The 15282-nt window shown below is 47.6% G+C and overlaps 1 protein-coding gene across 5 annotated transcripts in view; it reads left to right on the forward strand.

Annotated features, from left to right (window-relative positions):
• The window catches only part of CUNH2orf42 (chromosome unknown C2orf42 homolog), a 36993-nt gene extending 35127 nt beyond the window's left edge, over positions 1-1866 (forward strand). For all 5 annotated transcript variants that reach the window (XM_070004463.1, XM_070004461.1, XM_070004465.1 and 2 more), the window contains one exon: positions 1186-1866. In XM_070004463.1, coding sequence (XP_069860564.1) covers positions 1186-1394 — 209 coding nt within the window. In that variant the 3' untranslated portion in view covers positions 1395-1866. The remainder of the gene's footprint in view (positions 1-1185) is intronic.
• The last annotated feature ends 13416 nt before the right edge of the window (positions 1867-15282 follow it).

A 15282-nucleotide genomic window follows, 5' to 3' on the forward strand; every position in this document is an offset into this window, starting at 1 on the left:
CCAGGCCCTGCGTTCAAGCCTCATGACCAACAAAAATTAAAAATTAAAAAAAAAAAATTTTAAATCCACCTGTAGAGGAGCTATTTTATCGTTCTTACCCAGGTCAAAAAGAGAGAGAAAGAGCCCAGGACTTTGTCTTACCTTTGTTTTGCTTTGTGTGGTTTCAGTTACTCTAGGTTAAATGCAATCTGAAAATGTTAAATGGAAAGTTACAAACATACACAGTGCCTTTATTTTAGCCAGATGTGATGGTATATGCCTGTAATCTCAGCATTTGGGAGGCTGTTGCAGGAGGATTTTTAAGTTCAAGGCCAGCCTGAGCTATGTGTTCTTTGAGGCCTGTCAGGAACATATAGGGAGGCCTGTCTCAAAAACCAGCAAAGAAACAAAACACAACAACAACCCAAAAAGTTAAAAAAAACAACCTTGTTACTTATTCTTTTTTGATGGCTAATTGCAGGTAAGAGTCTCACAGACTTTCTTGCTTGGACTGGCCTCAAATCATGATCCTCAGATCTCAGCTTCCTGAGTAGCTAGGATTGATTACAGGTGTGAGCCCCAGCACCTGGGGCGCCGGTGGCTCATGCCTGTAATCCTAGCTACTCAGGAGACTGAGATCTGAGGATCGTGGTTCAAAGCCAGCCCAGGCAGGAAAGACCGTGAGACTCCTATCGCCAATAAACCACTAGAAAACCGGAAGTGGCACTGGAGCTGAAGTGGTAGAGCGCTCGCCTTGAGCTGAAGAGCTGAGACAGCGCCTAGGCCCAGAGTTCAAGTCTCACGACCGACAGAAAAAAAAAATTGAACTTCATAATGATATGTGATCTTTTATTTTTTTCTGTTTATTGAGGGTTTTTGCACTTTTTATTGTTACTATTAATGAGTGTACAAAGAGCTTAAAATTTCTTAAGTCAGGTAATGAATAAAATGCTCCTTGGACAATGTCACCCCCTTCTTTGCTTTCCTTCATTTTCCCCCTCCCATCCCTGCCCATAAGTTGCATAGTTCATTTTTTTACCCAGTATATATTGAATAATGGTCATGTAATCTCACCACTGAATATGTAAACTCTACTCAGATTGTGAAAGTCAGGGAGATGGTCTAATTGACCCTTCTTGCTGTTAGGGGTGCCCATTAAAGTCAGACGAAGTATGTTAATAAGTGTTCTGTTTTCATCTCTTTGAGGTAATACTTCTCCAGATCAAAAGGAGCCAACACCTTTCATCATTGAATGGATCCCAGATATTCTTCCCCAATCCAAGATTGGTGAGCTTCGGATCAAGTTTGAGTATGGTCATCACCGGAATGGACATGTGGCAGATTATCAGGACCAGAGGCCCTCCCTGGAACACCCCTTGGAACTGGCCCCTCTGACCACTATCACTTTCCCTTGAGGCAAAACAAACCTCCTGCTGCTGTATTTGCACATCCTCATCCCTTAACCACTTTAAATACTCATTAAGCACTTAGATGGCCCTGTTCCTTAGTGAACTACTCTTAGCTAAGATCCACTTTCTCAGAGCATTCAAGTGGGTTGTGTGGAAGAAAAACTTCTAAATTGCCTTGGTGCTGCTGTTCACCATCTTCATGATGAATTGGAAAATATTTCTGGTTACTAGAATTTTTAAAGGAACAACAACAACAACAAAAAGCCCACTCATTTTCCTTCCTTGTGGACTCATTTTAGAGATGTATTTCAGCCTTTTTCTAATTCTCCAAGAAGTTAGCAGCACTAGCCTTATGCCAACAGGGTTAGAAAGTAATAATACCCTGGGGTTAGGGCAGAATGTAAAGAACCTCCTGACAAAGTTCCAGCCATGCTTTTTATTCTATTCTCAAATAAAGCACAGTGTCACGAATTTGCAAGTGATATCTCATGTTGGCCTGATTGTAAAATTATAAAACATTGGAGAGAATCTGATAAGGAAGTTAAAAAAAAATTTTTTAAACCAGGTCTGAGTATGTCCAGGGATCATGGTAGACCTCAATATCCTCGGATATATAGTGCCAAAGATACTGCTGTTGAAGAGATCCACAAACACTCAGGAATCAGTTCAGTTCTGTTCTATGGATGTTTGATTGATTTATCTCAAAAACCACACATCAGCTGGGTGCCAGTGGCTCACATCTGTAATCCTAGCTACTCAGGAGGCTGAGGATCACAGTTCTAAGCCAGCCCCCTTTCCCCTCCCCATCAGGAAAGTCTGTGAGACACTTATCTCCAATGAACTACCAGAAAACCAGAAGTGGTGCTGTGGCTCAAGTGGTAGAGCACTCACCTTGAGCTGAAGAGCTGAGGAACAGTACCCAGGCCCAGAGTTCAAGGCCTACAACTGACACAAATAAACACACACACATATGTCACTAAAGACATGGCAACCATTTAAAACATCTAGAATTTTTACTTTATCACTTCGATTAGGCACATTAACTTTTTGCTTTTTGGAAGGCATATTTTGATAAAATTAAGGGCAGGGAAACATCACACAACCAGTTAAACACAACTAGAAGCATGGGACTGATTGACAACATCTCAAATCAACTGAGCTGCTTCATGCATGTACTGGAATATTTTTTTCTTTTTGCCCCAACCAGGAATTTAAATTTTTTTATTTGTGAACTTTAACTTTTTCTTTTTCTTTTTGTTTTTGGGTCCTGTCATGGGGCCTGAACTCTGGGCCTGGGCGCTGTCCCTCAGCTCTTCAGCTCAAGGCTAGTGCTCTACCACTTGAGCCACAGCGCCACTTCCGGCTTTTTCCTTTTTGCTTATGTGATGCTGAGGAATCGAACCCAGGGCTTCATGCATGTAAGGCAAGTGCTCTACCACTGAGCCACCTTCCCAGCCCTGAACTTTAACTTTTTTTTTGGGGGGGGGGGCGGTGGTCTGGTTATGGGGCCTGAACTCTGGGCCTGGGTGCTGTCCCTCAGCTCTTCAGCTCAAGGCTAGAGTTCTACCACTTGAGCCACAGTGCCACTTCCAGCTTTTTTCTTTTTGCTTATGTGGTGCTGAGAAATCGAACCCAGGGCCTCACGCATGCAAGGCAAGCGCTCTACCTCTGAGCCACCCTCCCAGCCCCTGAACTTTAACTTTTTAGTGTTTTGTTTTTTTGCTTGTTGGTTTGTTGTTTGTTCATGGGACTTGAACTCTGGACTTGTCCCTCAACTCTTCAGCCTAAGGCTAGCACTCTACCACTTGAGCCACAGGGCCACTTCTGGTTTTCTGCTGGCTTTTTTTTTTTTTTTTTGTCGGTCATGGGGCTTGAACTCAGCCTGAGCTCTGTCCCTCCTCTCTTCAGCTCAAGGCGAGTGCTCTACCACTTGAGCCGCAGCGCTGCTTCCAGTTTTCTGGTGGTTTATTGGAGATAAGAGTTTCATGGATTTTCCTGCTCAGGCTGGCTTTTGTTTTTTGTTTTTTGTATTTATTTGGTCAGTTGTGGAGCTTGAACTCTGGGGCCTGGGTGCTGTCCCTCAGCTCTTCAGCTCAAGGCTAGCGCTCTACCACTTGAGCCACAGTGCCACTTCTGGTTTTCTGATTGATTTATTAAGAGTCTCAAGGACTTTCATGCCTGGGCCGGCTTTGGACCACAATCCTCAGATCTCAGCCTCCTGAGTAGATTATAGGCATGAGCCACAGATGCCCATCAACTTTTTAGTTTTGTTTTTATTTTTTTGATTTTGTTTTTCTTTTTTTTGCCAGCCCTGGGCTTGAACTCTGGGCCTGGGTAATGTCCCTCAGCTTCAGCTCAAGGCTAGTGCTCTACCACTTGAGCCACAAAGCCACTTCCAGCTTTTTCTGCTTATGTGGTGCTGAGGAATCATATCCAGGGCCTCATGCATGCAAGGCAAGCACTCTACCGCTGAGCCAACTTCCCAGCCCCAACTTTTTAGTTTTTGACTGGTCAAAACTTGTGTGTTGGAGCCAGCTCTGGTGGCTCATGCCTATAATCCTAGCTACTCAGCAGGCTGAGATAGGTGGATCTTGGTTCAAAGCCAGCCTGGGCAGGAAAGTCTATGAACTCTTATTTCCAATTAACCACCAAAAAACTGGAAGTGGTGTTATGGCTCAAGTGGTAGAGCGCTAACCTTGAGCTGAAGAGCTGAGGGACAGCGTCTAAGCCGAGTTCAAGCCCCACGACCGATAAAAAAACAAAAAACAAAAAACTTGTGTTTTGGGACTCACAAGGGTCTGCATGGTGGGACAGAAGGAAAAAGAAAGTTAAAAAGAAATCCGCATGGTTGGTGCCAGTGGCTCATGCCTGTAATCCTAGTTACTCAGAGGCTGAGATCTGAGGATTATACTTCAAAGCCAGACTGGGTAGGAAAGTTTGTGAGATTCTTTTCTCCAATTAACCACCAAAAAGCTGGAAGTAGAGTTGTGGCTCAAATGTTAAGAGTGCTAACCTTGAGCAAAAAGCCCATGGACAGCACAGGCCCTGAGTTCATGCCCGGCACTCACACAAACACAAAACTAAATGCATGTGACGATTAAGAAGTCTGAAGGTGATGTCCAACAGTGTGTGTTTCATCAAATTTTCAGATGATGCATGAATTACCAGTCTGCAGTCTGCAGACTGCTTTGAGTAGCAGGTCAGTGCCTGATTTGGTCTATAACCATTTCTCTACTTTTCACTGCTACTAATGGGGAGGAGCCAGGGGTAGGGGTGGGTGACAGCAACTTGTGGGGAGGGCATAGTGAGGGCACTTAAGATGTTACAAGGAAGCCGGGCACCGGTGACTCACGCCTGTAATCCTAGCTACTCAGGAGGCTGAGATATGAGGATCATGGTTCAAAGCCAGCCCAAGCAGGAAAGTCCATGAGACTCTTATCTCTAATAAACCACTAGAAAACCGAAGTAGAGCTGTGGCTCAAGTGGTAAAGCGCACACCTTGAGCTGAAGAGCTCAGGGACAGCGGCCAAGCCCAAAGTTCAAGCCCCAAGACCGACCAAAAAAAAAAAAAAAAAAGACATTACAAGGCAGTGTAATTTTTTTTTTTTTTTGTCAGTTGTTGGGTCTGAACTCTGGGCCTGAGTGCTGTCCCTCAGCTCTTCAGCTCAAGGCTGGTGCTCTACCACTTGAGGCACAGTGCCACTTCCAGCTTTTTCTGCTTATGTGGTGCTGAGGAATGGAACCCAGGGCCTCATGCATACAAGGCAAGCACTCTACCACTGAGCCACCTGCCCAGCCCAAGGCAGTGTAATTCTATGAGCTACTTTTCGTTATCTTTTTATTTTATTTTTTTGTTGTTGGTCATGGAGCTTGAACTCTTGTCCCTGTGCTCTTCAGCTCAAGGCTAGCACTCTATCACTTGAGCCATAGCGCCACTTCGTTTTCTGGTGGTTATTTTGGAGATAAGTCTCACAGGACTGGGAAGGTGGCTCAGGGGTAGAGTGTTTGCCTTGCATGCATGAGGCCCTTGGTTCCATTCCTCAGTACCACATAAGCAGAAAAGGCTGGAAGTGGCGCTGTGGCTCAAGTGGTAGAGCGCTAGCCTTGAGCTGAAGAGCTGAGGACAGCGCCTAGGCTCAGAGTTCAGGGCCTGTGACCGGCAAAAAGTTTCATGGACTTTCCTACCCAGGATGGCTTTGAACCATCATCTTCCTGAGTAGCTAGGATTACAGGTGTGACCCTGTTCTGAGGCAGGATTAATCAGGGGAAAGAAGGCACTCGAAACAGGAGCCAGGGATTCAAAGCCTAATGCTTTATTAAAGATGTCCTGCGCTGGTGGCTCACACCTGTAATCCTAGCTACTCAGGAGGCTGAGATCTGAGAATTGCCGTTCAAAGCCAGCCCGAGCAGGAAAGACCATGAGACTCCTATCTCCAATAAACCACCAGAAAACTGGAAGTGGCACTGTGGCTCAAGTGGTAGAGCTCTCGCCTTGAGCTGAAGAGCTGAGGGACAGCGTTCAGGCCCAGAGTTCAAGCCCCACAACCGACAAAAAAAAAAAAAAAAAAAAAGAATAGTTTGCTCACTGCTGGTGGCCCATGCCTGTAATAAACTATCCCTAATTAGCCACCAAAATCTGAAAGTAGAGATGTAGAAAAGTTCAGGGACAGGGCCCAGGACACACACACACACACACACGGGGCAACATTCAGAGGAAAGAAAAGTAGAGGAGGGTTGACTTTGTCAGCTTGGGAACTGAACAAGGATATCTTAGAGGCACATCATAGGGTTGGAGTCAGGAGAGGGATGACTCTACTAGGCACTGAAAAGTGTTTACAAAGAAAAATAGCTCAGGGATGGGAATGTGGTTTAGTGGTAGAGTGCCTGCCTAGCATGCATGAAGCCCTGGGTTTGATTTCTTAGTACCACATAAACAGAAAAAGCTGAAAGTGGCACTGTAGCTCAAGTGGGAGAGTGCTAGCCTTGAGCAAAAGAAGCTCAGAGATAGTGCCCAGGCCTTGTGTTCAAGACCCAGGACTGGCATCTTTGAAATTATTGGTCCCAAATGAAAAGACAGCATGGCAACAAATGTGATTCCCAGTATCAGAACTGAGGGAGCACTCACTGCAGCAGAAATTAGCATCAAAGACCAACCCACAGTCTTACCATAACACCTATGATTTTAGAACATTCATTGCTGTCATCAGATGCACCTGCACCATGCCTGAATACTGTACTATTTTTATTTACCTTATTAATAAAACTCTCTTAGCTCTGTTTTCATGTGCACTAATTTTTTTTTTTTTTTTACAACATCGTGTCCAGTCAAACCATGGCCTTCTTTTAGAGACCGGGCCGCTTCCTGGAGCATCCCCAGTTCATGTAAGAGTTATGGTAGATTATTTAACACTCGGGACCAATTCTGCATGTGGATGATGTAAACAAAGAATGAGAATTGCACCAATCCTCACCTGAGGACTTTTTTTTTCTTTTTTGCCAGTGCTAGGGCTTGAACTCAGGGCCTCGGCACTGTTTCTTTTACTTAACGCAAGCACTCTACCACTTGAGCCACAGCACCACTTCCAGCTTTTTCTATGTGGTGCTGAGGAATCGAACCCAGGGCTTCATGCAAGCTGGGCAAGCCCTCTACCACTGAGCCACCTTCCCAGCCCCCAAACTGAACTTGTCTACCTTGAAGCTTCAATATTTTTTGTCCCTTCTTGGGAATCTTTGTATCTCATACATTGTTATAAACTAAGATCACAAGCCGGGCGCCGGTGGCTCACGCCTGTAATCCTAGCTACTCAGGAGGCTGAGATCTGAGGATCACGGTTCAAAGCCAGCCGGGGCAGGAAACTCCTTGAGACTCTTATCTCCAATAAACCACCAGAAAACCGGAAGTCGTGCGGTAGCCGAAGCGGTAGAGCGCTCGCCTTGAGCTGAAGAGCTGAGGGACAGCGCCCAGGCCCAGAGTTCAAGCCCCACGACCGACAAAAACCGCAGTTTTGCTCAGCGGTTAAAAGCAGGGAGTAGCGAGGCTAAGGAGGCCCGACATTTGTGTTCTCCACGTATTGTTCTTTTTCTTCGTATTTACTATAATGAACTTCGAAGGGACACGAAGTTAATCGCTCACCGTCCACCCGCGCAGGGGCGGAGGAGGAGGGGGCGCCCCGGGCGCTGCGGGCGGGGGTGTCACGCGGCAGGCGCCCACCCGCCTCGGCGAGGTGACGTCAGTGGGTCACGTTCGCCGGGCGCCCGCTCCACCGCTTCCGGTAGCCTTGGCGGCTGGCTTCCACCAGGCGGCGCCACAGGACGTTCAGTGACGGACGCTGCAACGCGCAGCCGCACTGGTGTTCCAGAGACGTCACCGCCTTCGCGTCTTTTCTGGAGTGCGCGGGAAGGGGAGCGTTGGAAGGCGGTGACGTCACCGGGGTTCCCCGCGTGGCGCGCGGGGGCGGAGCGGGGCTGGGGACGTGGCGCGCGCGGAGCCCCGCTCGGGGAGGGAATGAGGGACGCGAGGGAGAGAGGAAGGAAGTGGGTGGAAGTTAACCGGAGCGGGAGATGGACCGGGACGGAACCTGAGCTCGGGTCCCGCCGGGGCGGACCAGGCCGCACCCGCCCCGTGACTCGCGTTGGGGCCGAGCCGCGGGAAAGGGGCAGACTAGGCGGGCGCCCGGCGGCCCGGCCCCAGACTCTCCGGAGGTCGGTTGTGGGCCGGCCGGACGTCGACTTCCCGTCACCCGCCCGGGGCGGCCGCGCCCTGCGGCGGGCGGGCCCTGGCCTGGATCCCCGCGGGCCCTCCGCAGTGGCCCTGAGGCACGTGGGCGCGGGCTGCCCGCGAGATCTCGCGCGTGCGCCGTGGCCGGGAGGTATCCGTCGGGGTAGGGCCCCCTCCGGCCGCGATCTCCCCCGCCCCCGCCCGCTCCCCGCGGCGTCCTCCCCCTCGGCCTCCCCTCCCGCTCGCCGCCGCCACCCCCGCCCGCGGGCGGCCCGCGGCGGCCCGGGGATTCGGGCGCCCCGGAAGGGGTGGGCAGGTCGTTCTGGCCGCCGCTGGTGGCGGGCTGGCTGTGAGCAAGCCCTTCCGCCACTCGGTCCCGGAGCTGAGCCCTGCCCTGGCTAAAGCATTCCTAGCCCCGTCCACTTCCCAGACTTGAAGGATAAGAACTTGTCTTCCTTTCCGCTTCTTCCTGCCGGGTCCCCGGAGCCCGCGGGTGAAGGCATCCATTTCCCAAGTCAGTCTTAAAACAAAAGGCTTTGTTCCCAACCCAGGCAGTCCCCTATAGGAGCTCCCCTTCGTACGCACGGCTCCACGGCCCACAGACTGGAAGAAAAGGTGGTAAAGGGCTCCTGACACCTGCGACCCGATCAGAGTCGGGGGCCAGAAGTGGTTACGAGTTTCGCACCTACATAACTCCTAAGCCCGAGGAGCCCCATCCAGGGCACCCTGCCCAGAATCCCTGAGCTCATGTGACATTGCCATGGCCAACTCCTCTGTGTGAGGATGGCCAATCCCAGGAGACAAGCCAGACTCTGTAGCTCGATTGAGGCTGGTCTGGCAAGTTCTAACAGACGTAGGGTGAGGAAGTAAGAAAGGGCATGCAGCTGTTGCATGGTTTGGGACTGACAAAGTTTTCCAACGAGAGATTTCATTTGATCACACAAGTGCTTTGAGTTGTGAGGAACCATCTCCCTCTGTTTGAGGAAACTGAGTCAGCAAGTTTCAATAGCTCACCTCCCATCCCCATTGCAAGGATGTGTTTGGGGGTGCTCTTGGGGATTACTGGGGTTTTGTTGTAGGGCTGTTGAGCAGGAAAAGCAGCACTTCTTTCCTAGATCTACTCTAGGATCTGAGGTGCCCAGGACCATTCCGAGTGTGTGGATGAATGGCAGACTTCCCTTCCATGTTCTGTCTCAGCTGCTATTACCATTTGCATTAGAAGGAAAAGCCCATGTTAGCTGACACATGAGGACAAGTAGAAGCCCTTAAAGGCAGAGGAGAGGCAAACCTCTCCCTCTTGGCCTTGGTCATGGAAGAACTCCTGTGAGTCACACTTAGGCCTTTTTTTAGCCCTCTCTGGCAAGAGTCACCTTGCCTGCACCTGCTGCTTCTACAAACCATTGCTCATTTGCCAGTCAGCAATGCAAAAGCAGATTCCAGGCATGGGGAGGTGGCTCTGGTAGAGTGCTTGCCTTGCATCTGGGTTCTATTCCTCAGTACCACATAAACGGAAAAAGCCAAAAGTGGTGCTGTGGCTCAAGTGGTAGAGTGCTAGCCTTGAGTTGAAGAGCTCAGGGACAGCGCCCAGGCCCAGAGTTCAAGCCCCATGGCCGACAAAAATAAAAAAGGCAGATTCCATGCCGATTCAGATTCAGTATGTTCTCTGCATCATATCAAAAGAAAAGCAACAGTCCCTCCTTCTCTTTTGCCCCCATAATCTTAAACTTGGCTAGAGCATGGAATAGAGAAATACCCAGAATAAAGCAAACACATAAAAAAGTAGAGGTATTTCCAAGGAGTTCTTTGTAGGTAAAGGTAAAGGACTCATAGTTTTGGACATGACAAGTAGCTTCCGTGTTCCATATGGCTAGAGTGCATGAATGTGATTAATACAGGAATCCTTTAGATGGGAAGTAAGTCTTCCTTTTTTTTTTTTTTTTTTTTTCTTTCACAAAGCAGCCTTTCCTGTCCTGAATTAGTTGACATACTTAATGGGACCTACTTAAGTCTAATCAATTGAGTTATAAGCCAGTTTGGAGAACTGAACAGAAAGGGCTTTGGCCATCGGAGAAGAACAGAAGTAAGCTCTAGCAGGACTTATGATGGCCCTGTCTAGAGTAAGAAATTTTAAGTTCCATGATTTCCTTGGTCAGGTGCTGGCTCCTCTTAGCCAAAGAACAAGCTCCTTTCTTAAAAACGTAAGTGGTAGGGCTGGGAAGGTGGCTCAGTGGTAGAGTGCTTGCCTTGCAGGCATGAGGCCCTGGGTTTGATTCCTCAGCACCACATAAGCAGGGGGGGAAAAATGCCAGAAGTGGCACTGAGGCTCAAGTGGTAGAGTGCTAGCCTTGAGCTGAAGAGCTGAGGGACAGCACCCAGGCCCAGAGTTCAGGTCCCACAACCGGACCCCCCCCCCCGCAAAAAAAAAAAAAGAAAAGAAAAGAAAAAAAAAACTAAGTGGTTAGTCTTTTTTGGTGGTTGTTTTTTTTTTGTGGTTTTTTTTTTTTTTAATGTTTTATTGGTAGTAGGGCTTGAACTCAGGGCCTGGATGCTGAGCTCTTTTGCTCAAGGCTTGCATGCTACCACTTTAAACCACAGTGCCACTTCCAGTTTTCTGGTGGTTAATTTGAGACAAGTCTCATGGACTTTCCTGCCCAGGCTGGCATTGACTGTGATCCTCAAATCTCAGCTCCCTAAGTAGATAGGATTACAGGCAAGAACCACTGACACCCAGCCTTTTTATTTATTTTGAGCAGCACCAGGGTTTGAATTTGAGGCTCAAGCTTGCCAGACTAGTGCACTAATAATTGAATTACATCTCTAGTCCTGCTTTTTGCTGGTTATTTGGAAGATAGAGGCTAGAATTTTTCTCTTTGAACTACAATCTGCTTAGTAGCTAGGGTTACAGGCATGAGCCACTGGTGCCCAGCCAGTTTTAAGTTCACATTTAGGTTCTGGGAAGGTGGCTCAGTGGTAGAGCACTTGCCTTGCATGCATGAGGCCCTGGGTTCGATTCTTCAGCACCACATAAGCAAAAAGAAAAAAGCCAGGAGTGGCGCTTTGGCTCAAGTGGTAGAGCGCTAGCCTTGAGCTGAAGAGCTGAGGGACAGCGCCCAGAGTTCAGGCCCCACAACCGGACCAAAAAAAAAAAAAAAAAGAACTTCAACCTTAAGTTCACATTTACTAACCATGGAGTAGTTAACTAATCAGGTTAGCCAACTAAAGCATTCCAGTCTACCTATCATGTCCACCATTCATCAGTGTGAATCAGTAAATTGGCATTTGGTTTATATGTCCCTCAACTCTGTGTGACCTTGGTAAATAGATCATTGAGACATGACTTCCCTTCAGTGTGCCAGGCCCACATCTGAGTGCTTACTTAAATTTAGCAGTGGCTTGTAAGCCATGGGAAAGGCCTGGAAAAGGAAGACAGGAAGCCAGCTTTGTCCAGGAAAAACTAATGAATGTTACTGTTAGCCTTACTGTAGTCATTCAGGAAAATAACAGCAGCACAAAAAGCAGGAAATTCTAGAGGAAGGACATGTCTTGGGTGCTCTGGATCAAGGGAAGGTCAGAATGTTGTGGGAGGGAGGGGATTGTGCCACAGGGGGGTGAGGACTTACAGAATGGATGAGACGTCCATAGCTAGAGATAAATGGTATGGAGAGGAACTACCACCACTCCAGTAACGTCCACCATAGGAAGTGATTTAGACTACAGGGTCATCTAATTTCCTAGCTGTTTTAACCTACGGAAAGAAATGGTTATAGCTGGAGAGATGAATACTAGGTCCCAGAGAGAAAGAAGGAAAAACTCTATTCAACAATTTGTTCAACATTTATTGATTGGTTATTTGAACTGACTCTTAAGATATAGCAATGAACAAGATAAAAAGACCTCATAAAACTTATAGTCTAATGAGGACAGAAAAAGAAACTATAGAACTAGGTGCTGACTCAAGCCTGTAATCCTAAATACTCAGGAGGTTGAGATCTGAGGTTTGAAGCCAGCCCAGGCAGGAAAGTCCCCTGAGATTCTTTTTTTTTTTTTTTTTTGGGAGGGGGGGTCCGGTCATGGAGCCTGAACTCTGGGCCTGGGCACTGTCCCTCAGCTCTTCAGCTCAAGGCTAGCGCTCTACCACTTGAGCCACAGCGCCACTTCTGGCTTTTTTTTTCTGCTTATGTGGTGCTGAGGAATCGAACCCAGGGCCTCATGCATGCAAGGCCAGTACTCTACCACTGAGCCACCTTCCCAGTCCCTCCCCGAGACTCTTATTTCCAATTACCCAACAAAAAGCTGGAAATGGAGCTGTGGGCCCAAATGGTAGAACACTAGCCTTGAGCAAAAAAGCTCAGAGACGGTGCTGACCCCAAGTTCAAGCCCTTGGACTGGTACATACACAATAACAATAACCTAAACAAACAAAACTAGTATGTCAGATGGTGACAGGTGCTATGGAGAGTATAGAAACCAAGGATGGGGAGGCAGAAGGAAATGTGGGGTTTTTTCCCCTCTTTAAACAGGAAGTAGAATTTCTTAGCTAGTATCAGAAGGTGCAGCATGGCAGAAAGCTTCAGCATGCAATACCCACCACTTACCCAAAGGCTGTTACAGGGATGTATTTGACCCCGAAGCCATATAGGATAAACTGTCATATCTTTTGCCCACTATATATATATATACACACACACACACACACATATATATGTGGTAAATAGGTACGTTTGTTTAGGTAGCCCATAAAGAGGATACCACGAGGTATTCAGGCAGGAAGAGAAGTTTATTTATTGTTTTACTGAACTGCTGCAAGGTGGAAACTACCTGGCTGAAGAAGCAGAAGGCCCCCGCCTGGGTTTAAGTAGGGAAGGGGGCGGGGAGAAGGTACAGCCAGGCAAGGGAAGGTGTGGCCACACTGGATGTGACGTCCTGGCCTGGGACCCTTCCTCGTTTGGAAGTGTGACTGGGCAGCCCAGTCTGGGTGTGCCAGTTACCTAGGTGACACAGGTACTAGTCAGAGACCTGCCTTCTTAGGGCTGACTATATTTTTTTCCCTTTTTTGTTTTTGCCTATCCTGGGGCTTGAACTCAGGACCTGGGTCCTGTCTCTGAGCCTCTTTGTGCTCAAGACTAGTGCTCTACCTCTTGAATCATAGTACCACTTCTGGCTCTTTTTGTTGTTGTTGGTGGTGGTCATGGGGCTTGAACTCTGGGCTTGGACGCTATCCCTGTGCTCTTCAGCTCAAGGCGAGCACTCTATGGCTTGAGCCACATCGCCACTTCTGGTTTTCTAGTGGTTAATTGGAGATGAGAGTCTCACAGACTTTTCTGCCTAAGCTGGCTTTGAACCATGATCCTCAGATCTCAGCCTCCTGAGTAGCTAGGATTATAGGCGTGAGCCACTGGCATCCGACTCACTTCTGGCTTTTTTGAGTAGTTTATTAAGAGTCTGACAAGGACTTTTCTTGTTCAGGCTGCCTTCAAACTGCAGTCTCAGCCTACTGAATAGCTAGGATTACAGGTGTGAGCCACCAGTACCTGGCTCCACTAGGAATATTTTTGTGTGTGTATGTGCTAGATATTTAACCTGGAGGTGCATGTCTGCTTACCTAACCTGTGGCACAAAATAAATCCATATAGGACCCTGCGTGGAGTTTCAATCACAAATTGCTGGGTCTGCAGCTTAGTGTGGATGACCATGATGACTTGGGCTATGTAAACCCTGGCCACTGTGCCCTGAGGCTTCCCAGAGGCACCCTATACCTTTCTAGTTTCGGAACCACACAAGGTCAGAGTTAGGAATGCCACTGGAAGAGGCAGCCCCTACAAGGAACAGGCTGCATTGACTATCAAACATGTTTTTTGCCTCCGTTGTACAATGGGCATACTTCCTCCAGACTTTAAATAAATTTTATATAAGTGAATATAAGGGTAAAAGAAGTATAACAGGTAAAAGAGGTCTTTAATAATTTTTGGTGAGTTGGAGGTGAACGTGTGCATTGGAGACAAAATTTATGACTATGACTCACTGCCTGAAGAAAAATAAGCCAAGATCTCTGAATGGATCAAATTCTCTGAAAGCTAGAAATGCCAGGTGCAATGATAGGGAAAATGGAATTTTACCCTAAATATAAACACTGTAGTGTAGTTCTAAGAAAATAACAGTGTTGGCCTGGTGGGCTGTGTTAGAGCTAAGCAGGGAAGAAGAAAAAAGCTGAAGAACTGCTTTCTCAGCTCCTTTTCCTGTCCAAGAAGCAGAGTTGGGGGCAGGGAGGAAGTCAGCCTGGAGACTGTAGATCACGTGTGTTTCCTCGGCAGGCTCCCTGTTCCCAGTTGAAGGCCTGCACCTGGAGAAAGGAACTGCTAGTTGAAGGCTATTCTTGGTGTGCCTACCTTGCTCTCTACATCACTGGTTGCTTTTCTTATATTTTTATTATCTTTAAGTAGCTGTACAAAATGGTTACCATTCAACAAATCAGTTTGTAAGTACAATGCACCTTCATAATACCCCTTTCATTATTCTCCCCATCCCTCCTAACCCTCCCCTCCAATACCACTGGCTTTTGTTGTTGTTGTTTTGTCGGTCATGGGGCTTGAACTCTGGGCTTGTGCGGTGTCCTTGCACTCTTCAGCTCAAGGCACATGCTCTACCGCTTGAGCCACAGCACCACTTCCAGTTTTCTAGTGGTTTAAGAGTCTCATGGACTTTCCTGCCTGGGCTGGCTTTGAACCGTGATCCTCAGATCTCAGCCTCCTGAATAGCTAGGATTGAGTTTCAAAGCTCTGAAGATGATCATGTCAGAAATTAAATTGGAATACACACACACATACGCACACATATATACACACACACACAGGCATTCTTGTGTAGAGATATAACAATGAAATCCTCCACCACCACATCTAACTGATATATGCCAATAAAAACTAAAAAAAAAAAAAAAAAATCTATATGGTTTGATAGGTGACATATCCCAGCATCTCAGGGATGGTGGGACCCAAACCCACAATCAGTGAAAAGAGTCACTAACAGTCAATCAGCTAGGAACCTTTATTAGACAGGCCATCTGACCGCACTCTGAAGCCCAGTCCTGAAGTCAAATAGCTCTGGTATTTAAAGGCAAGATCCATGGGGGGGGAGGGAGAGGGGCAGCTTGCTGGTGGTCAGTGGCAGTTTCATAAT

This window comes from Dipodomys merriami, unplaced genomic scaffold (genome assembly GCF_024711535.1).
Source record: "Dipodomys merriami isolate MVZ:Mamm:240054 unplaced genomic scaffold, mDipMer1.0.p SCAF_63, whole genome shotgun sequence".
Taxonomy (NCBI): domain Eukaryota; kingdom Metazoa; phylum Chordata; class Mammalia; order Rodentia; family Heteromyidae; genus Dipodomys; species Dipodomys merriami.